Source organism: Hippopotamus amphibius, chromosome 9 (genome assembly GCF_030028045.1).
Source record: "Hippopotamus amphibius kiboko isolate mHipAmp2 chromosome 9, mHipAmp2.hap2, whole genome shotgun sequence".
NCBI classification, from domain to species: Eukaryota; Metazoa; Chordata; class Mammalia; order Artiodactyla; family Hippopotamidae; genus Hippopotamus; species Hippopotamus amphibius.
The window spans coordinates 14,386,618-14,408,842 of NC_080194.1; the positions used below are offsets into that span (position 1 = coordinate 14,386,618).

The 22,225-nt window shown below is 55.5% G+C and overlaps 1 protein-coding gene across 4 annotated transcripts in view; it reads left to right on the forward strand.

Moving 5' to 3' along the window:
• The first annotated feature begins 987 nt into the window (after positions 1–987).
• PAX6 (paired box 6) overlaps positions 988–22,225 on the forward strand; it is a 28,956-nt gene continuing 7,718 nt past the window's right edge. The window contains exons 1-8 of one of the 4 annotated variants that reach the window (XM_057748629.1): positions 1,069–1,127; positions 7,892–8,099; positions 11,978–12,054; positions 12,416–12,476; positions 16,070–16,200; positions 16,986–17,027; positions 17,122–17,337; positions 18,098–18,263. In XM_057748629.1, the coding sequence (XP_057604612.1) occupies positions 12,467–12,476; positions 16,070–16,200; positions 16,986–17,027; positions 17,122–17,337; positions 18,098–18,263 (565 nt within the window). In that variant the 5' untranslated portion in view covers positions 1,069–1,127; positions 7,892–8,099; positions 11,978–12,054; positions 12,416–12,466. Of the gene's footprint in view, positions 1,128–7,645; positions 8,100–11,977; positions 12,055–12,415; positions 12,477–16,069; positions 16,201–16,985; positions 17,028–17,121; positions 17,338–18,097; positions 18,264–22,225 lie in introns of those variants that run through there. The other 3 variants (XM_057748628.1, XM_057748630.1, XM_057748627.1) reach the window with 3 other exon arrangements.

The following is a 22,225-nucleotide window of genomic DNA, read 5'->3' on the forward strand; positions in this document are numbered from 1 at the left end:
AGCCCCCTCCCCTGTTTGGGAGGAGGGAGGGAGACACGAGAATGACAACGCAGGTCTAAGTCCCCTTCACAAGATAGCCAGGCCCGGCTCGACTAAGCTGTTTCCCGGTCCACAGCCGGCGAAGGGAAAACAAGCACAGACCACCAGGTCAGCATCCTGCCAACCGCGCCCCCAATTTCTGTTGTTTCCTCGGCGGCTCCGGAAAGGGGAATCTAGACTTCAGAATCTGGGACTTTCCTGTTTTCTCCCTCTAGGCCACAAAGTCAACAGTTAACACCCAAGTCAAAGATTAATAAAATCACCTACATTTTCTACGTGACTGGAACCCAAGGAGGTGAGGGGATCCCGCGGCAGGTGCCGTTTCGGACTCTCCTCCTGAGAACCCAGCGGGCCTGAGGAGGACTTTGGCTTAGCCTGAGGGAAGGGATTGTCCGTCCTCTTCCCGAGCCCGCGTCTATACCCAGCTGGTGACTTGCAGGCGCGATGGCCAGGTTGGGGTACCCATTGCTCCTCGAACTCCTCCTGAAAACGATTCCTGCCAAGTCTCCCTCTCAACCCAGCGCTACCTCCGGCCCCTCTGATGAAGTGACTTCCTCGGAGGATCTGAAGAGGGGATCGGGTGGGCACCCGGAAAGGCGGCTGCCCAGCCTAGGAAAAGGGACTCGAGTGCCAGGCGGGGAGGAAGAGCTCACTCAGGAAGACTAGTTTCCTTGGGGTTGATTCTACTGCCTAAAGGAGGGCGGGGCGGACCACGACGCGTTGGGCGTGGGCAGCCAAGGGCCGGGCCCAAGAAGGCCGTGGCAGGGCACGGAGCTGGCCGGACTCAGGATGGGGAGGGGAGGCTCCCGCCCGGCGCGAGCGCTAGTCTGCGCGGAGCTGAGCCCAACTCTGGCCGCCGTGACGTCACGCGGGTCGGGCAGCCAATGAGGACCTCGCTGGCATGGATATTAAGGAAAGTTAGCGCCTGCCTGAGCACCCTCTTTTCTTATCATTGACATTTAAACTCTGGGGCAGGTCCTCTTGTAGAACGCGGCTGTCAGATCTGCCACTTCCCCTGCCGAGCGGCGGCGAGAAGTGTGGGAACCAGCGCAGCCAAGCTCACCTGCCTCCCCGCCCTCCGCTCCCAGGTAACCGCCCGGGCTCCGGCCCCGGCCTGGCTCGGGACTCGCGCCGCCTCTCCGCTGCTCTCGACGGGCGTCCCCAAACCAAGCCGGCCCAAGTAGCCCAGGGGCTTGATTTTTGCTTTTAAAAAGAGACAAAGATGGAGGGGAGTTACTGAGGGCAGAATAAGGGGCGGGGGGGGGGGGGGTCTTGTCTTTGCCGAGCGTGCTTTTCTGCAAAAGTGGCAAAATGTTCCAGTCTCCTGAGTGGACTTCCAGTTGGGTGCTGAGCTAGGGGCGTGAGAGGGGGATGGAGAGAGGGAGACAGGGATCAGCTGCCACTGTCTGCAGAAGCCTCTTTTGATCGTGAGAAATGCGGGGCGGGGGGTGATGCAGTTTGCACCCGGAACTCCACCGACTAGCAGTTCGCGACATTCACGCGTGCAGAGGTCCCCACCCGAGCCTGGAGCGCGTAGAAACGCCCCACCGCGGGTCGGGCGAAGTGCAGCAAAAGTTTCCCGCGGTTGCAAAGTGTAGATGGTTGCACTGAAACAAAGTCTTAGAGATAGGAGTTCATTTCTCAGAAAGGAGAGGAGGACGAAAGAATGCTGCCCGCAGAGCTGGGCAGCGCGCAAAGCACACAGCGTGTGATTTGAGCTTCACTTCGGAAGACCTAATAATTAGCGATTCTCACTGAGCTAGAACGCAGGCTCGGGTTACTGCGGGCGCTGCGCTCGCTGCCTCGGTGGGAAGCTTGTGGGCGCCAAGGTAGTCGGGCCTCTGAGTGCGGGGGAGAGCAGTGTCCAGCTACTCTCATGTCCCTTTACGACCGAAGCCAGGCGCCAGGAGTTTCTCCAAAGTGGGTCAGGGAAGAGACGACCCCAAACTACCTCGCGGTTCCACTGGGCGAAAGTTCTGGGAGTCCAGCCCCAAGCAGCCGGAGACGCCAGGAAGGCTTACGCAGGGCACGGGAACACCTGCCTGAGAGGTTGGAGAGGCCTCTAGGTCAGGCCCAGGCTCGCCCCACACTCCCACTCGTGCTCCTGGAGCCCCTTCTCTAAACCTTCTGGGGGCACATTCGGAGGACATTTGAATCTCAGGCACCTGGGGCAGGTGCTCAGGACCACTGCCCAACTCCGAGCAGTGGCCACCCCTGCCCACCTTGCCAGGAAAGCGGGGGAAGGAGAGCAATGGCCACGCGGCTGCGCAACTTACCTGCGCGTGGGTCCTCTTCTCCGCGGTTCCTTTCTCCAGAGCTGGGCGGCGAGCAGGTTGCCTGCTTCGCAGTGGGAAGTGGACGTTCTCCTTCAGTCATAAATCAAACCCAGCCATCCTCGGGCCTCCTCCCTCATTAGAGATGTTTATTGGAGATTGTGTTTATTCGGCTGTCACGGCGAGAAAACGCAGTGACATAATTACCTCTGACCAGAGTCCTCGCCCGGCGCCCAAGGCGAGCCGGGGACCTCCTCTGTGGCCTTCTGAATCCCATGCCTTCCTGGATCGGAGGGCGTATAGGGCTGGGTTTTTTTTTTTTTTTTCTTCTTTCTCAGACCCTCTCATATAATTTGGATTATTGAATGAGTTACTGTTCAAATTTCCCCAGGGCCTGGACGTTTATTTATTTATTTTAGAATTTGAAAGGAAAGCCGAATGCCCCTCCGGGCGGAAGGGGGCAGCGCGGGAGAGACGGAAGGAGAGTCCCTCTAGCTGAGCCAACTTTCCGGCCCGCCCCGCTGCGGCGCGCGGGGACCAGAGGCCACCCGGCGCAGGAGCCCGGCCAGAGCAGTGGGGAGCTGACCCGGAGGGATGGATGTCGATATCGGTGGTGCTACTTGTTTTATTTATCGTTCTCTCCCCTCTCGGGAGGAATGGATCTGAGGCTTCAGGGCCCCAGGCTGAGGATTCTTAAACTCACGCCTGCCAAACTCCGCGGAACCAACCCGCAGCTCCCCCCCCCACTCCCCACATCTCTCGCTCCTGGCTGTTCCCGGGGTTTTCCCCGTTAGTCTGGTTTGTAAGTCATCATCTGTGAGACTGAGTTAGGAAGTGATGAAAAGCGTCGAATTGTTTTCTAATTGGTAATACTTTTGATTTATTTTTTCCTTTTTGGTGACCGGGCTGACAAATATCTGTGGATGCCGGCTTTTGATCCCTCGCTGTCGCCTCTGTTCTCCAATCGCTAATAAAACTCGCATTGAGCCCCTTGGTGCCTTGATTAACAGGCAGATTAACTCTTACTGGGGTGGGGAACAGCTTGTCCCAATCAATGTCATTTTAAAAGCCCGTCAGGATACACTTAGCTCCAGTTCCCTGGCTGCTTCAGCGAGCCAGCCATGACATTTGCTCCCTCCTCCTTCCCCTGCCGCAAGGCCCCCAGTTCCCAGCCCGCGTGTTCCCTGCTCCAATCCAGGACAAATTGCAGGACTCGGTTTCTGGCCTTTAAAACAGGCAGCTGTTTAGAGAGGGGATCTCCAGGGAGAAAGGACTGAGGTGGTCTTGCCGTGCTTTTCATTTGAAGCTGAACTCTTGCCTCTTGAGGGCAGAGGTTACAGGGAAATGAGATATGGAGAGCTGTCCTGGATGATGAAATGTAAAGTAAACTTTCCTAGGAACCATATTTGCAAAAATTGGAGAGTGCTGTTACTTGCAAGTGTCCTACACCATCAAGAGTTTTAAACCTGATTCCTATGTGGATAACAGCATATAGGATCTGGGAAGCAAAGGCTTGAGAGTCCGACCTGCTGGGCTTCAGGGATCTCTTTGCTGAGAGACACAGTTGGACAATGTTTTTTAAAAAGTATTTGGGGGGGGGGAGGGAGGAAAGAGAAAGAGACGCTTGCCACCTAATATGAATGGAAGAGACGCGAACCCAGAGAGCGCCGTGACACACTTGCCATTTGGCAGGAGGCGAGGAAAGGCGAGGGCACCGCGGCTTTCCTCAGCCTAGCGTGGCCGCAGCCTGGAGGCATCACCCGGCCGGCTCCCGGCTGTCCTCGGCTTCCCTGTGGCTCTGGGCTCGGCGAGGCTGTCGGGTGAGCTGGAAACCCACAGACTGCTGGAGGAAAGAGAGGGAGAAAGGCCCGGAGTGGAGGAGGCACCCGGACCTGGGCAGCAGGGATAGGCGCCTTTGCCTCTGGTGCTCGTTTGACCCGTTTCCTCACCTCCACTATCCAGGGGACCCACCTTCGCAGGGCCAGCAGAGAGAGCCGCTTGAGGCTCTGCAAAGTGACGCAGGTGTTTGCGGAGACTTTCCTCCTTAAAAGAAAAGCTCGTCTCCACCCTTCCCAGCACGCCAGCACCGCTCCTCTGCATGGCGGTGCAAAGCTGCAGTTCAGAGGTGTCACAATGCCAGGTGAAGGTCTCTTGGTTCCAAAGCCGGGAGCCCAACGTACATCCCCCAAGAGCTGAGCATGTCTTTGCCTTGCCAGAGGCCGCCTCCGGGCGGGAAACCTGGAGAGTGGGCACGGGCGAATGCCAGGGATCGCTGGGGGTGAGATGCTGCCCTACCTCACACTAGGCACCAATACTGGCCAGAGGCTCCGAGCACTCCTGGGCGAGCGGCGATCTCCCAGCGTGACTCCTTCGGCAAAGACTGCCTCCCCCTTCCGGGTGGGATGACCCCGGGCAGCCCCTGCGGGAACAGGCCGGAGAGAAGTCCTCCTCGGGCGCCAAGGGGCGGGGGGACGAGAGGGGGGGTGGACCTGAGGAGAGGCGGGAAAGGGCGAGAAAGAAACGGAAGGCGCGACCCCCCCCCCCCCCAACCGGAGGGCAGCCTCGGTAGTGTCGGAAGCCGCAATTAAAATGGCGACCTGCGAATGATCTCAATTTTGCGCACACCTCTGGCCCTGGTGCGCTGCACCTCGGTCCCAGTCCCCCAGCCTGCCGCGTGGCCTCCAGAAACAGGTACTTGGCAGAGGGCGCGAGGCGACCCACGAGGTGGAACGGCACTCCCACCCTCCTTGAGATTAGCTCAGAGAGAACAGGAAATCTCGCTCTCCATCCCGCTCTCCTTAAACTTTGAAAACTCTGCCTCCCTCCGGGCTGAGCTCCCCCACCCCCCAAATATTGACACATTGGAAGCTGCCAAGTCCTTTTTGTGTCTCGTTTGTGCAGAGGGGTTTCCAAGAGTCCTTCTCTGAGCCCCCACCTTCACCCAATGACGTCAGTGGCATTCACTCCCTCTCCTCGCCTCTTATGATTTTTTGTTGTTAAAACTTTTCTCCGAGGTGAGGTGGGGGTTGGGGGTGGGTGGGAGAAGGAGCTGATTCAAAGAGCCAGTGCCCTGGGGGGAAATAGCAACAAGATTACGGCTGCTTCTCTCCGAGGCAAGGCTTAAGAAGGTGCTAATCCACTCGGTCGCTAATTGAGAGGTTGTAAAAATGATATTCGCCTCCAGTTCGGACAGTCTGTGGGATCCCTCACCCCCACCCCCGCTTATGCTCAGTGGACTTGAGTTCGAGCTTCTTTAATGATTGTCGAGAAGTAAAAGGGGGAGAAGAAAAGAACGCAGGCTCTCGCTGGTCTGGGATGGGCCCGCTGCTTCACTGCCTGGGATCCTCTGAAAGTCGCGGTCCTACGAAGTCTCGCACAGGAGGTTGCCGACTCGGGCGCCGGGCACCGCCTCCTTAGTCTCTTTGGTCTGGGTTTTCTCCCGGCGCTGAGTGCTCCTGGGCCGCGGGAAGGGTCTTCCTTAGGCCGAGAGGATGATCAGGTTGTGCTACCCCAACCCTGGCCCGGACAGGGGAGGCCTCCGCTCACCCCGGAGCTCCTTGGGTGCGGCGTTAGTGGGTCTGGATTGGGGAGGAGAGCGTGAGACCCACGCTAGGCCGGGCGGCGGCCCAAGGCAGCCCGAAGCGTCCTCGTGGTCCCAGCTCCCAGGGGCAGCCGCCACGCCGCGGGTCATCGGTGAGTTCAGGTTGCACAGACTTTACTGATGAGCTTTGACTTTCAGCACTTTTCACAAGTCAAAAGGAGTCAAGAATACCCGGTGGTGGCTTCCTCTCAGCCTTCCTGCCTCAGCTCTTCCAACTCCATTCTCCTTTGCCGGATCCTGGGGTGTGTGCCCCATCCCAAACCTTACCCTTTCCTTGCCTCACGGCCTGCAGACTCCGAGAGAGCTCGGCATTTTGTAGGACTAGGCAGCCGCTCCCTCCCCTGTCACCTTAACTGCGGGCACCGAGGGGAGCCTTTGGAGTGTACTGAGGTGTGTCCTAATCGTCCGGCATTCAACAAATGGACTTCTGGTGTGTGGTCAGAAGAGAAAAGCCATTTACTTACTTTCCTCTCTGGTTTTCTGGCAACAGCTGAAGGGGAGTTGCCTTCGTGGACTGAGAAGACCCAGGAGAGGGAATCTTGGTGTGGAGAGACTCACACACCACACAAGATAACGGGTGGCACACATGGATACACGCTGACACACCGACATCTCTGGCGACCGCGCGTATGGACGCGCGCGTGCGCGCGCACACACACACACACACACACACACACACACTCCCAGCACTGGTCGTCTCCCTCTACTCCAGGCCTCCACCCGCCCCCCCTTCTTATCTCCCCCTCGCGTCCCCTCCTCTCGGGCGCGTGCAAAAGCAGCCGCACTTAGTCAACAAATGGCACGTGGGAGAAGTTGGTGAGTGTTTGGTGAGGACTCTTCAGGCTTTTCACAAGAACCCTCTGTACACAAAGTAAGTGGCGTGTTTGCTCGGGCCTCTCCAGCCCCGGCTGTGCCTCCGCTCCACTGCGCACCGCGCCTTCCGAAAGAAGAAAGAACAGAAGAAAGGGCCGGGGGAGCGAGGGTGGGGGAACGCGCAGGCCCGGGAGGCCTGGACTGGGAAGGCCGCCCGGCCTCGCCAAGTTCCCAGCCGGGCGGCCTCCTCTCGGCCTAAGCTTCGCCTCGGCCTCCACGGGAGTGTGGCTGCCAGGACCCAGTGACGCTCACGCCCTTTCCCCCTTCTTCTTGTCGGCGGCCAGGTGGGCTAGGGCGCGGCCACTGCTGTATTCCGCGTCCCAGCACCCGGGCGGAGATGGGGTAGGGGCGGGGGGGGGGGGGCGGGCGGAGGCGGGGCAGCAGGCCATGCTGCGCTGGAGTTGGCAAGAAGGGGATGCGCAGAGCTACAGAAACTTGCTCCATCCATGAGCCGAGAGTCCCGCGCCCAGCTTAAGGGTGTGGGGGGGGCGCGCCCCGCAGTTCAGCGGCCTTCACTCGACCCCTCAACTTCGCGGCCACAGTGCGGGCCGTGCTGATCTCCGGAGCACTCCGAGCCTAGAGATGTCGCGAGCTTCAGCCCCAGAACCCAGGCGCGGGGGCCCAGCGCCGGGGAGAGCAGCCGGGACACACCGGCGGGGCCGAAAACAAGTGTATTCATATTCAAACAAACGGACCAATTGCACCAGGCGGGGAAAGGGAGCATCCAATCGGCTGGCGCGAGGCCCCAGCGCTGCTTTGCATAAAGCAATATTTTGTGTGGGAGCGATCGGTGCATTTGCATGTTGCGGAGTGATTAGTGGGTTTGAAAAGCGAACCGTGGCTCGGCCTCATTTCCCGCTCTGGTTCAGGCGCAGGAGGAAGTGTTTTGCTGGAGGATGATGACAGAGGTCAGGCTTCGCTAATGGGCCAGTGAGGAGCGGTGGAGGCGAGGCCGGGCGCCGGCACACACACATTAACACACTTGAGCCATCACCAATCAGCATAGGTGTGCTGGCTGCAGCCACTTCCCTCACCCACACTCTTTATCTCTCACTCTCCAGCCGCTGACAGCCCATTTTATTGTCAATCTCTGTCTCCTTCCCAGGGATCTGAGAATTGCTCTCACACACCAAACCAGCAGCGTCCGTGGAGAAAACTCTCGCCAGCAACTCCTTTAAAACACCGTCATTTCAAACCGTTGTGGTCTTTAAGCAACAACAACAGAAAAAAAAAAAAACAAAAAACAGAAAAACAAAACCCAACCAAACAAAACTCTTGACAGGAGCTTTGACGAGAGAGGATGCCTCAGAAAGGTGAGTCCGCTTCTTTCTTCTCGCTTCATTTTTATTGCAATATTCAGGCAGGTCTCCCCCTTCCTCCCCCCTTCCTTCCTCCCTCTCGCCGGTCCCCTCCCCCACTGCTGCGCCGGGAGAGTTGGACTGGAGAAGTTTCCACGCAGGAGCCCAAACTTTCTACTTCCAGCGAAAGTCCGCGTCGCAGGGCGAGCGGGAGCGGCGCAAGGCTCGGGGCGGCCGGCCGGCTCAACCCCAGCGCCAGCGCGGGTTGGGCTCGCGGCAAGCACCGAGGCTCCGGGCGCCGCAGCCGCCGCGGCTCCCGGCCACAGCGTCGCCCAATGCTCCCGATCGGCAGGAGAGGACGAAGAGGCTCTGCGGTGCCGCAGGCCCGGGAACGGCTGCAGAGACCGGCCGCCTCCGGCCGCTTTGTCCAGCCGCAGGCCCAGCGAGCGCGCAGAGAGCCGCGCGCAGAGGGAGCGCCGAGGAAGCCGCCGCGCCGCGCCGCGCCACCGCCCGCCCTCCGGCTTTGTGCGGCGCTCTCCCAGGCACCGAGGGATCCGCTGGCGCTCGACCGCCGAGGGCCACGGCGCCTGCCGCCAGCCCGAGCCGTCAGTCGGCACGGCAACCCCACGCCGGTGGCGGAGAGAAAGAGGGAAGGAGCGGGAGCCGGGAAGGAAGCTGCCAGGCCGAGGCGGCCGAACGCGCGCTCCGAGGGAGCTCAGAGCCCAGCGGGAGGATTGTCAGCTTCCATCAAGCCCCCAGGCTCTGGCCCCCAACTTGAGCGCAGAGCTCGGAACTTGAAAACTGCCTGGCCCCAGGCTTTCCCCAACCTTCGCCCTCGCCCTGCGAAAGTCGGGGTCCTCCCCGTCCTCCGGCTCCCAGCGCTCGGTGGGTAGTTTTCCTTGCCTTCCTCTGACAAAGCTGCACCCGCTGTTGCCATTTCAACAAGTTTCGAGGTGGAAAGGTGGATTTTTTTTTTTTTAATCCAAAGCTTCTGATTTTTTTTCCTTTGTGAGGCCTTTAGAAAAATCAATATGAAAGCATTGGCTTTCCCCTTCGTCTGATCACATCCTCTCCCAGCTAATTAGTCTGAGTAATTTGAGAGCTTTTCGATTCTAAGACCCCAGGAAGAAAAGTGTCTTTTCAAAGTTCATAAAGTTGTTGCCTCTTTCCTTGTGCAGATTTTCTCAGTCTCCCTGCACCATAATAGCCCTGAATTTTAGCAAGTGTAATTGGAGGAAAATGGAGTTGAATTTCAAGTGGAAATGCTTTCTTTTTTGAGTGCTAAAACCCGGCCCTCCAGTCATGAGTGATTTCTAGAAAGTTTAAAAACAAAGTGAACGGTGGTTTCTTTTTTTCTCATATGATCCGAAACTCCCTAAGCCATATTGGACGTTTAACTCGAACTTGGGAAGATTGGAGGAGGGGGTGGGAGCAGAAAATGAAATGAAAAGCAAAGAGCTTGAAAGCCTGGCGAGTTTACGGAGGAGAAATAATAGTTGTTGCCGCTGACATTACATTTTTTATAGTCGGTGACCTTTGCAAGTGTCTGAAGGCAATTTGATGAGTTGTTATCTTATTTGGCCCTAGAGAGTAAAACTTTGTCATCTTAATTGGTAATTACCCTTTGGCTGGGAGCCGGGAGAGCCGAAAGTGAGCTCTCCCCTTCACCCCAGCTAAGAAGTTTGGAGATGAATTTTGAGAATTAAGTAATTAAAACAACAGCAGCGTTAAAAGCTGAGGCTTGGGTCAGGGGTAGGGAGGCAGTGGCCTAGTGGACCAAGACAGGGCGACTCCAAGGCGTTTGGAGACTCCTTCCTTTCCAGAGTGGGTCTCTGACCCGGCTGGTGCCACAGGAAGCCCTGGGCTGAGCTGGGGGGCTTTGGCTGCAGCTGAGGTGGGGGGAGTCTAGTCTCTCCGCGCGCGACTGCTTCCGGGTGTTGGATGCCCGGCTTCCCGGGTTGCTTTTGCACGAAGTGTTAACGATTACTTAAGTAATGAGATAGCTTCTTAGTTGAGAGGCGTGTGGGAAAGGAGCAGAACCGGGATTTGAAATGCTTCCACCTTCCTAGCTGCTTGGAAAATTAATCGGCTAGGCCTCTCTAGAATCAGCTAGTGATTTTTAAAAAATGGCTCCAAGAAGGTACCGGCTGGGATGGATGGGGTTGTGGCTGAGTACAGTGTGGGTTACAGTATGGGTTTAGGAAGTTTTTCCCTCCTAGGGGAATTCCAGTCCCCCTGTCCCCCAACTGCAGCTGCTATCTGCAGTTTCAGAATCCCACTTTGGGTTGGGGGGGTTGGGCATTCTGCACAAAGTTGGGTTTTCTGCCTGTCCTTGGCTTGACTTGGTCTTGGGGATCGAGAAACCTGAGGGAGGCTTTGGGAGCCAACCCACCTAGGGGTAACCAGGTAGCCCTCTGTCTTCGCCAATATTTACCAAACTGCCTCGGGAAGCTTGGGTAAAGTCCTCCTCTTAGGTTTATTTTTATGGATTTAAGCTGTCTCCCAGCTAGTTAATAAATTAGACCATGAACGTTCTTGACGAGAAAAAAAAAATGTGTTTCTTGGAATTCTTTGCTTGCAGGTAGGCAAAATTAAGAATCATAATAGGCAAAACAGGAAAAAAGATGAATATTTTAGTTTTTTTTTTAACAGGGAAAATGATGCTGTGACTATTTCATTATTTTACTTTTTTTTTTTCTGCAAACCTTTTGAATGGGTTCTTTATTGTAACTCATTCTTCCCAATTGAGCTCCCCACGGTGCCGTTGTATCTTTTTACAGCCCCTAACAACTCACACCAGTAACACAATTACCTCCAGATATTTATAACAAGAAATTACTTTTCTATTTTCTCCCCGGCCCAGAACCTTCTTCTTAAGGGAAGGCAGGGAGGGGGTTGGTGGAGGAGGTGGTAACCTTGGGGGACTAGCACTGGGTCAGGACTTACAAAGCAAGAAGTGTCCCTCTGTTCCCTTTGTGAGTTGGTGGGTTGTTGGTACCTTTGGTTGGAAGCTGTGTTGCTGGTTAGGGAGACTCGGTTTTGCTCTTTGGGTTTGGGGAGAGCCGGAGAATAGAAGCCATTGTTCCCTCTCTGTAGGCTTTGTCGACCACGCTCACCCCCTCCTGTTCGTACTTTTTAAAGCAGTGAGGCGAGATAGACAGCGTGTGTCACAGTACAGTAAAAGGGGGGAAGATCTAAACACCAAAAGAGAAGTTAATCACAATAAGTGAGGTGTGGGGGGGAGAAAGTTGGGCTTGCCACTTTCAAAGTTCCAGGGAAGCTGAGAAGTGAGTAGAGAGGGGGCCTGACTTGGAAGCTTTGAGGGGGAGAGTGAAGGATAAAGGGGTAACAAAAGAGTTGGGTTCTAGGGGGCTTGGGGCAACTGGGGTGGTGAAATTCTTGAAGGAAGGAGTAATGGCTCTGAAGCCCTCCCAATTGGCCCCAGCCTTCATGCTCGGGCACCCTGAAGTTCTGAGGTCCCCTTTGCCTCGCCTCTAAACTTCAGGTGTAAGTGTCCCCCAGCCCCATTGCTCCGGCGCCTCCACCCCCATCCTCACTCTCCAGCTCTTGGCCTCTGCTCCTAACCCTGCTCTTTCTCTTATTCTCCCCTTTTCCTTTCCCTGGTTCTTGATATTTTTGCAAAATGGAGCCCCAACTTGTCAGATTCTCCAAATCTCTCAAGCCAGGCCAGAGCAGCCACTACCAAAACGTGGGGACTTCTGCAGGACAGGTTGCTGGAAATGTGGGCCTAACTCTGGGATTTAGGGATTTATGGCAGTTTGAGCCCTAGATGCATTTTATTTTTCTTTCTGAGTGTGTAGATCAGAGAGCCCATGGCCTATGCTTTTGAGCCACAGTTTGACATACCTTTCTCCCCTTCTGTTTTGTCTTAGGGGGAAGACTTTAATTAGGGGCGCGCAGATGTGTGAGACCTTTTATTGTAAGAGTGGACAGACATCCCAGATTTCAGGCAAGTTCTATGCTGGCTGCTTTGGGTTCCAAAACCCGAAAGAGTCAGAATGCTTCTTCATTGTTGTTCAGATGGAAGAAAAAATTCAAAATCGGGTCATCGATCCTCCTGATTGAAGGGTTAACTACTAAGAGATCTGGGGGAAACAGATTGGGAATATTGGAGTATTTGTGGCCCAAAGGATGGATTTTGCATGCACTGGAGGGCTGAGCTAGATGACCTTCCGATTGCCCCACCTGAATGAGTGGATCATTTCCTTAAAGAGGGAACTTTCTCCTGTCCTGGCCTCAGGACACCCTCTGCAGGGAGGCAGGCCTACCTGGTGCCGGCCCACAATTAATGCCTATATTCTTGCTAACAGAGCCCCATATTCGAGCCCCGTGGGATACCGCGGCCCCCAGCCAGCGCCAGCATGCAGAACAGTAAGTGCCTCTGGTCTTTTTGGACTTCGGGCTGGGGAGGCGCGGACCGCGCGCGGGTCGGGGGGAGGGCGCGGAGGCTCAGGGCGTCCGCACTGGCCAGGCCGAGAGCTCAAGGGGAGAGGCCCGGGACTCGAGGCAGCTGCGCCACTCTTCGCGCCCGGCAGCCTGAAAGGGGAGGGCGTTTGCTCTGTTCCCCCTCCTGGAAGAACAGGGGCTGAGCCCTTCAAAACAGCCCCGCAAGAGTTTGTGAAGCTGCGGTAGAGAAACCCCATCCCTCCCCCCCCATCCTGTAACTCACACCCCCTCCCCGCCCCTGCCCGGGCTCTGACCCCGGAGAGGGGGGCTGGGCTGAGCAGGGCGGGGCGGAGGCTTCTGGGTCGTAGCGCGAGAAGGAGGCCCCTTGGGCTTAGAGAAGACTGAATGTCTCCACCGTCCGGGCGGGGTGGGGGGCTCCCCTCCCCCAGTCACTCTAAGGGCAGCTCCTCCCCTCCTCACCCTGGCTGGGGGCCTGGAAGGCCAGTGGAGTGGGGCACCCAGGCCTGCGATGGGGTGGAGGTGGTACACTGGAACCATGGGACTGTTACAGGGCGCCGGCGAGAGCAGGTTTACTGGGTCTGGGAAGACTGGGGATAGAGCCCAGGAGCTGGAGAAGCCCTGCTCTGGTAGCTGCTGTGTGAGTCCTGGTCATTACGGCCCGCTGTGTCTTTGATTCCCGGGCTCCTGCACCTCCCATCCTCCCTCTGACTAGGCCCCTTGGGCCCCCAGCCCACTTTTCTACTCGGTCCGTGGGAGCTAGTATGTGGCAGGACGAATCTGGAAACCGGGCCTGGGAGCCTGAAGGCCCAGCGAAACTAGGCCCGGGTTGAGATGCGGAGTCTGGACGCGGTGTGAGGGCTCAGCTGTATGGAGTGCCTGAAGTCCCAAGCCTTCCAGAAACCTTCCCTTGCCGAACTGCAGACTGGGGAGGGTCCCTCGCGCCTGATCTATACGTCCTGGAAGCGCTAGCCGACCCCTGGTGCTTCCACGGCTGGTGAGCGTGAAGCGCAGGAGAGGGCGCAAAGGTGGCGAGCTTTAAGGCGGATTGGTTGCGCAGAACCTGCCAGGCCCTGGGACTTGGCCCGGTAGGAGCCCTCCTTGGCGAGGCTTAGGCTTCCGTCCACCCTTCTTGCCTGCGGGGTTCTCCCCTTACAGCACTGGGTCCCCAGCCGCAGGCTCTCGGGCAGGCTGGCCCGGGCGCCCGGCGCTGAGCGTTTGCCGCTGCGGCCTGGCTGGCGGGCCCCGAGGGGCGCGCGGGGTCGCGGGCCGGCCTGCAGGGCTTTGTGCCGCTCGCTCCCGGGTGTGCGCGAGGCGCAGAGCATCCAAATTGACACCATATGTTTTCCTATTAGATGCTTCGCGGTCGAATTCTAGGCGCATAATCATCGCCACTGGGCGAGAGCGCCAGCCGTCCCTAGGGAAGGGACACAATGATTGAGGCTTAACCTCTTAAGGGGAACTTAGAGCTGCGCTTCCTCGCTGCCATTTCGATGCTGGCAGAAGCGACCTGGCCCTGGGCGAGCACCCGCCGACGGTCGCGGTGGAGGTGGCGGGCAGGTTATTTTTTGCAATCGGGGGAGAAGGAGGGAGGTCTAGGATTAGGCGGCCTCACACGCTTTGGCATTCCTAGATTGGGAGTTAACCAGGCTGCGCGTGAAGTTTGGCAAGTCTTTCTCCATCTTTCTCTGGGACAGCCTTTCTTTTTCCTGGAAGGCTCCCTTTCCCAGAGGGGAGGCTCCATAGCGGGAGCAGTAGAAGGTCTTTCGAGGCAAAGGAAGGCAATAAAGGGAATTTAGGAGAAACCGGAAGCATGGTCTAGGCCTTGCTCTGTTGGAGAATCGGTGTCCCTGCCATGTCCCTGCTTGCGCTAGGTCCGGCTGGAGCCTAGATACCCCAAACGCCTGTCACTTCTCATCGAGTTGAGGCTCCAGCACCCCCCCGTCAGTCGGGGCCCCCCCTGCGCCCCAAGCCTTCGGCTACCCTGAAAACGCAGCTCCCCTCGAAGGGGAAACGAGTGCAGTTCAATCTCGTCTGAGTGATCTACAAATAGGGACGGAAAGGGTCGTTTTATCACGGTCCCGTTTGTCGTGACGATGCAATTTCCCGGAGCGGAGCACTGTCACAAAGTGACAAGGCTGCCACAAGCGCCCCGACTGATCTTTTCAATTAGCCTTCCATGCATGATCCGGAGCGACTTCCGCCTATTTCCAGAAATTAAGCTCAAACTTGACGTGCAGCTAGTTTTATTTTAAAGACAAATGTCAGAGAGGCTCATCATATTTTCCCCCCTCTTCTATATTTGGAGCTTATTTATTGCTAAGAAGCTCAGGCTCCTGGAGTCAATTTATCAGAGGCTCCAAGGAGAAGAGAGGAGAGGAGAGCTGAGCGGGGAGCCACATCTTCTCCTGGAAGGGCTGCTCTCTGGAGTCGGGGCTGCAGGTTGGAGATTTGTAAGGAAGTGGAAATTGGCAGTTGGCTTTATTTGTGTGCCTGTGGTTTCTGGGGAGGGGGCTACACAGGTTCTGACTCCCTCTCCCTGTTCTCTAAGGTTAGACAACGGGGTGAGGTCGTGAGATAACCAGATAAAGGAGGGATGGGGGACACTGTGGTGTGGTCTTTTCCTTCTCTTTTCACTTTTCTTGATTTTTGCTAAAGTCTGTCCTTGGCTGCGGGGAGGGCCGACTTTAGCAGCGGAAGTAAAGCGGAGCTGTGGCCGGTGCGAACAGACTCCCAGATCTCCGCCCCACTTGCAGCAGCTAGACTACTTTGTGGTTGGAGCCGATCTGGGGCTCTGGGGCTTGAGGGAGCCTGCAGTGGAGGTGCTGAAACCCAGGTTGGGATTCACTAGTCACAGATTTGCTGTTCTGGTTCTTCTCTATCCCTTCCCTTTCCTTTTTTTTTTTTTTTGTTTTTTGTTTTTTGTTTTTTTTTTAAATCCCGGTGCTTGTACGGTGCCTTCACCAGAGTTTGGAGTGCGACAACAAATGTTCCTGGACTCTGGCGTCCGAGGGAGCACTGAAGAGCTATAGGATTTGCTATCACAGTTCTAACAATGCAGAGACCTTGGAGATTCAGTGTGGGTTCTGTAGGACTTGTGGTTTTCCTTGACACTCAGAGGGCATCTTTGGGAGGATATTTTTGAACTGATTATTTGCACCTTGCGGGTTCAGAGCCTGGCTGGGGTGTTTGTGGAGGGCAGCGGTGGGCTGGAGGCTCTGCTGGAGGGAAGGCGGTAGTGAGATGTGTGTTTTCTTGCTCGTTGGCGTGTGTCTGCAGTCTGGTGGGCAGGAGCTCGGGCTGTGTTTGGGCTGGGCTGCCCGATGCCCAGAATGGCTGAGAGGTCCTGTTGTCGCTTTTGATCGATAGCAGGGACCTGATTGCTGAGGTTGGCCCGAGTTGGCAGGGAGCTGAGGATGCACTGTGGTTGTCTTTTCTTCCTCTTCTTTCTTCTTCTCCTTCTTCTCTTCCTCCTTCTCCTCCTCCTCCCCCCTCCTCTTTCTCCTTACTCTTCCTCCTCTCCTCTCCGCTCTGCTCTGCTCTCCTCTCCCTTTCCTCAGGTCACAGCGGAGTGAATCAGCTCGGTGGTGTCTTTGTCAACGGGCGGCCACTGCCGGACTCCACCCGGCAGAAGATCGTAGAGCTAGCTCACAGCGGGGCCCGGCCGTGCGACATTTCCCGAATTCTGCAGGTGATCCTCCCGGCGCCGCCCCACTCGCCGCCCCCGCGGCTCTCCACTCTCAACGCCCTCTCTTCATTTCTTACTGTAAATGCTGCTAATTATGGCCCCCCCACCCTCACCGCACACTCCAGTCCCCACCCTGCTCCCTTGCCTTCTGCTTTCCCTTTTCCTTCCACCATCCTTCCCGATCTCTTTCAACTTGGGTCGGTCACTTAAGATAATTCATCTGCTTAAGAAAAAAATTGTGTGTATGAATTAAAAGAAAAAGAAGCTTTCTCTTTTCATTTGGTAAAAAATTCATTGTGGTAACAGTTTATGAACTATAATAAAATGAGTTTTATATAAATCCACATAATTTCATTCCCCTCTCATCCCATGCTTATCTCAGAGTATGAGATATTTGTTTGATTTCTTCATATCCATGAAGAATACATATTGATTTTTAAAGACAAATGCTAGTTACCTCCCTCCCTAACTCACATTTACTCAATTGGGTATATTTTTAAAGGAAAAATAACTAAAAATTCAGTTTATTTTCCCCCTTCACCCATTAAAACATAACACCACTTTAAGCAAGGTCAGCACAAAACAATCTGACTTCGTTTTGATGCATCTTCAGGCAGTGTTTATTTACAAAAACAGTTTTAAAAACTTTTAAATTAGTTTTTTTTTAGTTCAAACTGTTTGAAAGTATCATCCTATTTGTAGTTTTTAGGGCTACAAATGTAATTTTAAGAAAAAAAGCTCTCTACAGTAAGTTCTCGTACCATTGAAGGTATATTTTTGTGTTATAGACCCATGCAGATGCAAAAGTCCAAGTGCTGGACAATCAAAACGTAAGCTTGTCATTGTTTAATGCATACTTAAACAATTTTATTTTTGTCTTGAAATTATTAATAATGTGGTTTTCTGTCCACTTCCCCTATGCAGGTGTCCAACGGATGTGTGAGTAAAATTCTGGGCAGGTATTACGAGACTGGCTCCATCAGACCCAGGGCAATCGGTGGTAGTAAACCGAGAGTAGCGACTCCAGAAGTTGTAAGCAAAATAGCCCAGTATAAGCGGGAGTGCCCGTCCATCTTTGCTTGGGAAATCCGAGACAGATTACTGTCCGAGGGGGTCTGTACCAACGATAACATACCAAGTGTAAGTTCACTGAGAACATTCCCTCTCCCTGCCCCAAGTTCTACGCACTTCCCTCTTTACCATCCCTTTCTTTACCTCCACCTGCTCTTCTTCCCACCGATGACTTTCTCTTTTTCTCTCCTCTCTGCTCCACGTTTGCCTCCTCTGTACCTGGGGGTCTTGAGAGGAGCACCCTGACCTTTTTTTTGACCTTCTGGAAAATGGAAGCCAAGTGTGTGGGGGGGGTTATTCACCTTATTTGCATGCGGCAAAGTAGAGAGTGGAGGCACCCGGAGAAAAGCACTGGAATCTAGAAGGAAAATGAAAATGAAAACCAGATTCAAGCTTCCTCCACATCTTCCTGTTTGAACCTTCTTTCAGGCATCAAACATCCATTTCTGCCCTAATGTAAAACAAAGGGAAAGGAAGTGCTAAGCCATGTCGCAATATTTTTGGGGGGAAATCTTTAACAGCAACAAAAAAGCAGCCAAGTGAGTTAGGTTACCACAGATACCGAGCAACAGTGAAGCACCCCTCCCTAGTCTTCCAGCTCTCTACCCAACTCAGTTTCCATGCCCAAAGTGATGGCTGGCATTCTTTTCACAATGTCTCTGCAAATCCACCCACTGTCTTAGGATGGCTGGGATTTTCTTTTCTTTTTTTTTAAATGTATTAGAGGTCATTCTTTAAGGGGTGGGTGTGCTGAGATGGGGACTTAAGACAGGGCAACTGTGTCTTCAGGAGACTCTACCATTTGGTTTGATCTTGATTTGATTTGCAGGTGTCATCAATAAACAGAGTTCTTCGCAACCTGGCTAGCGAAAAGCAACAGATGGGCGCAGACGGCATGTATGATAAACTAAGGATGTTGAACGGGCAGACCGGAAGCTGGGGCACCCGCCCTGGTTGGTATCCGGGGACATCGGTGCCAGGGCAACCTACGCAAGGTAAAAACCCAGACACCCATCCTCAAACTCTCCATATATACAGTCCCTTGCCCACGTTCTTCTCCAGCCTTTTCCCTCTCCAGGCTTTTATGCTTGGAGAATGTAGTGGAGAGACTCTTCAAAGGTTTGGGACACATTTACTTGCTCTGTATCTAGGTGGTGTTTGTTCAACGATCTGGTTGGCCTGGGAATTCGAGGGTTGTGTATGTCAGGAGAAGTATGACCATGGCTGGGGTGTGTGTGTGTGCGTGCGCGCTCGTGTGTGTTATGGGCAGGAGTATGGGCATGCATGTATGAGCTAGCTGCGTGGTACCCTATTCAAATGTGCCATTAAAATGCACAGAGAGCCCCCTTGCTGTAGAAGTGTGACAAGTTAACACACTGACAGACTGCAAGGTAAACATAATTGTATCGTTTTGCTTTTTGCCTTAATTGACAAATTATGTGACTATGAGTAGGGTGTATATGAGAGGGTGAGCAGTGAGATGCAGGGCCAAGTTGAGGATGGGGCATTGGAACTGGTGGTTTCCCAGCCTAAACAACCCTACCCTCTACATTCTGACCCCCTCCACCCCTCTGGGTCCCCAGTTCTCACTCTTTGTGGGTGGCGACTGTAACTATGGTGGGGTGAGGATACTGTGAGCCAGACTTTGGTGTACCCGGAGCGACTCTGGGGCTGGAAGGAAAGATAGGATCTGGACCGTCCCAGGATCTGTGAGAAGAGATGGAGGAAACGGAGCAGATGGGGGTGGGGTCGGGTCGGTTGGCTCTCTCCCTCCCCTATACACACCGGAGGTAGCTTGGTCAAGAATAGGAAACAGTTTACTGCGAAGATTAATCGGTATTTGTTGTCCTCGTGACAAGGAGATAATATGCGGGATAATGGGACGTGGCGTCTCACTCCCCGGAGCACTGCGAAGCCTGGGGGCTCCCGGCCGGGGGAGGCAGCGAGGGGACGCCGATGGGGCTGCCCTCGAGTCCCTGCGCTCTCGGACCCGCTCTGAGTGCCCCGCGCCTCCACCGAGCCGGGCTAGAGAAGGGAAAATCGGTAACAGTATGCGAAATATCTGGTACAAAGGATGCTTCTGTCACTCGCAAGAATTTGTTATGGGAACAATCCTGTCGCTCTGTAATTGCTCATTAGAGAACGTTTTGTTTCTCATTAAGGCGACATGAATAAGCGTCTAGTTGAAGGAGACAGCTGTAGAAATGTTCCACAAGAGACCTCTGGACACGATTCGGCACCAATTGCCAATTAGACATGTCAGTTTTAAGAGCAGAAAACAATATAGGACGGACACTGGGAAGATCGGGAGCAAAGCGCTGGCTCCGTGTTTCCCAGCGCGGCCGCCCCGGCCGGTCGAGGCCTCCCGACGCGCAGGGCCCCGGCTCCCCTGGGCGACCCGCCCAGCGGCTCGCCGGATCGGGCCGGACCGCGGCCTCCCGGGGTCCGGCGGGCTGCACCCGAGGAGGCGCTGCCTCCGCCCCGGCCCCCTCCAGCCTCCATGGAGGGAGGACGAGGGCGTGACCCCCGTACCCTCACCTGGCCTGTGAAGCTGTAGGGTTCCCACGTGCGCCCGCCGGACACACCCAAGTGACGCCCTCCCACTGCCCGCCCCCAGCACCCCCCGCCCCCCCCCCCATCTGCGGTCCCGGGGACCCCACCCCGCCGAGCGGTCTCGGGGAGGGCGCGGGACCCAGCGGCCGGGCCTGGGAGGGCCGAGCCCCGGGCGCGGGGGGCCTGGAGCAAGCCCCCCCCCACCTCCTCCTCCCCGGAGCCCGGAGCCCGGAGCCCAGCCGAGGGCCGCAGCTTTGCCAGCCCCGCCGCTGCCGCCAGAGGTGGTGCCCGATTCGGGCGGCCTTCCGTCGCGGGAAGCGAGAGCCCGGCCGCCGGGGCCTGGCGGCGACGGCGGCTGCGGCGGGAGGTGGCGCTCGTTCGGGCGCTTTGACCTTGCAGGCGCCGAGATGCCGGAGCGGTCTGGCTCACCAGCTCCCTGTCCCTCGGCCCGCCCCACGGAAAAACCCAGTGCCCGCGCCTGGTCCCCGCTGCGGCGGGAAGGCGGTGGCGCGGAGGGCCGGGCGTGGGCGCCGCCGGGCGCTGGTGGCCGCGGCTGCCGCGCCGCGATTCCTCGGCTCTTTGGGCGCTGAGAAGGCCCCCCTCCCTCCCTCGCCCCCTTTCCCGGCCCAGGAAGCCGGGTTTGGGTTTTAAAGAGTCCATGACTCCGAAAGCATAAGGCGAGGTTAGGTCTCAGAGGGAGACAAATATGGTTTCCATCTGATCAACGCCACGCGGCGGTGAATGAAACGGTGCCGACGTGGGCTGACAACAACAAGAGACAACTCTATCCAGCCCCAATTCTCCAGCGATTTGGTGGTTTTAGGGATCACGGAGACACTTTTTCTTATCTCCTCTCCCCCCCCCCCCCACCCCGTAATACCCAGGCCCTCTATAGGATTTAGTCAGTCTCTTTTTCAACAGATGCTACAATGTTTTGATCCGCGCTCCAGAGCTGAAAAGGTGCCGCAACCGGGTTGCTATCTTTTCTTGCTTGTTTTCCGCCTCACTGATTAAGACACTAAGAAACTAAGGAATGATTTTATTTCCCAGCGTCTTCCCCCCCCCCCCCCCCCCCCCCGCCTCTCTTCTCCTTCTTCCAGGAAACAAATCCTATCTCGAGCGTCAGATGGTCCTGGGGCTGGGATAATGGGAGGCGCTTTCACTCGCCTTCTCGCGGATTAGGCTGGAAGGTGGACGGCGCCCATTGAAGGCCCCTTCTTTGCGCTCCGAGGGGGCGACTTTTAAAGAAGGTATCTTAATTGTCTGCCACTTAGGTTTGTCATGTGGGGAATTCGAGATCCAACTTCTAGTTTTATTTTGCTAAAAGCTTTGAGTGGAAGGTAAATCCACTAAAGAAAAAAAAAGGGGGTCACCCAGTGTAAGAGTGATCTCTCGGGCACCGCCTGGCTGAGAACAGTTGCTATTTTTAAAGCAGCAAACAAACTTTCAGTGGTGCATGGTCACTCCGCATGGTCAAGGAGGGATCCTGCAGGCACGGGTTTCTCCTGACCCGCCTCCAATTTCACTGCTGTCCCCGCCCCCCCACCCCCCAAAGAGGTTTAAAATCAAGCTCTCCTCATCAGCGTTGACTCTCCTTTCCTTAAATGTCAGTTCTGAAGTCAGCCCTGCGCCTGCATTCCTGAGAGAGAGAGAGAGAGAGAGAGAGAATGAATGTGTGTGTGTGTGTGTGTGTGTGTGTGTGTGTGTTTGTGTGGTGGGGGGAGGGAGGAAGAAAGGGAGAGGGAGAGCCCGTGCAAATGTCCATGTTTTAAAATTAGGAAAATGTCAGAGAAGCAGAGGGGAGCAGAGAGTGCTATCTGCAGGGGTCTTCTCCGGCAGACGGAGGTAGCTTTGTTTAATTGGCGAGAGTGAATATGCCAGAAAAAGGACTGGGCTGGGGCCTCCTGGAAGGCGTGAGTGACCACCTCTGCGAAATGGGATTGTGTTCTCAGTACTACCTTCCCTAAACATCAGAGGATGGCAGGTTTTTGTTTGTGCTTTCCAAACGCAGTAAATGGTGGGCCTTTCTAGTTGGCCCAATTCTACCTCGCTGACCGAGAATCAGAAAATAAAAGGGATTCTTCATTTCGGTCCCTGAAAAACACTTTGAAAAGTCACCCGGAAACTTGGGGCCGTAAATCAGCCCTGACGCTGGTGGCAGCACGCGTGAGTGAGTGGCCCTCCCTCAGCTAAGCAGCCCTCCCCGACCCCAGCCTCCCCTTTCTGATGCAGCGCAAGACGACCCAAAGTACAGCCATGGCCCATCTAACAGTCTCTCTCTCCCTCATCTCCCATCTTCTCCATCTCTCCCCCTCTCCTTCGACTCTCTTGTCTGTTTCCCCGCAGCAATCTTTTCTGTCCTTCTTATACCTTTCTGGCCTCTGTCTCTTTGGAGCCCTCTTTC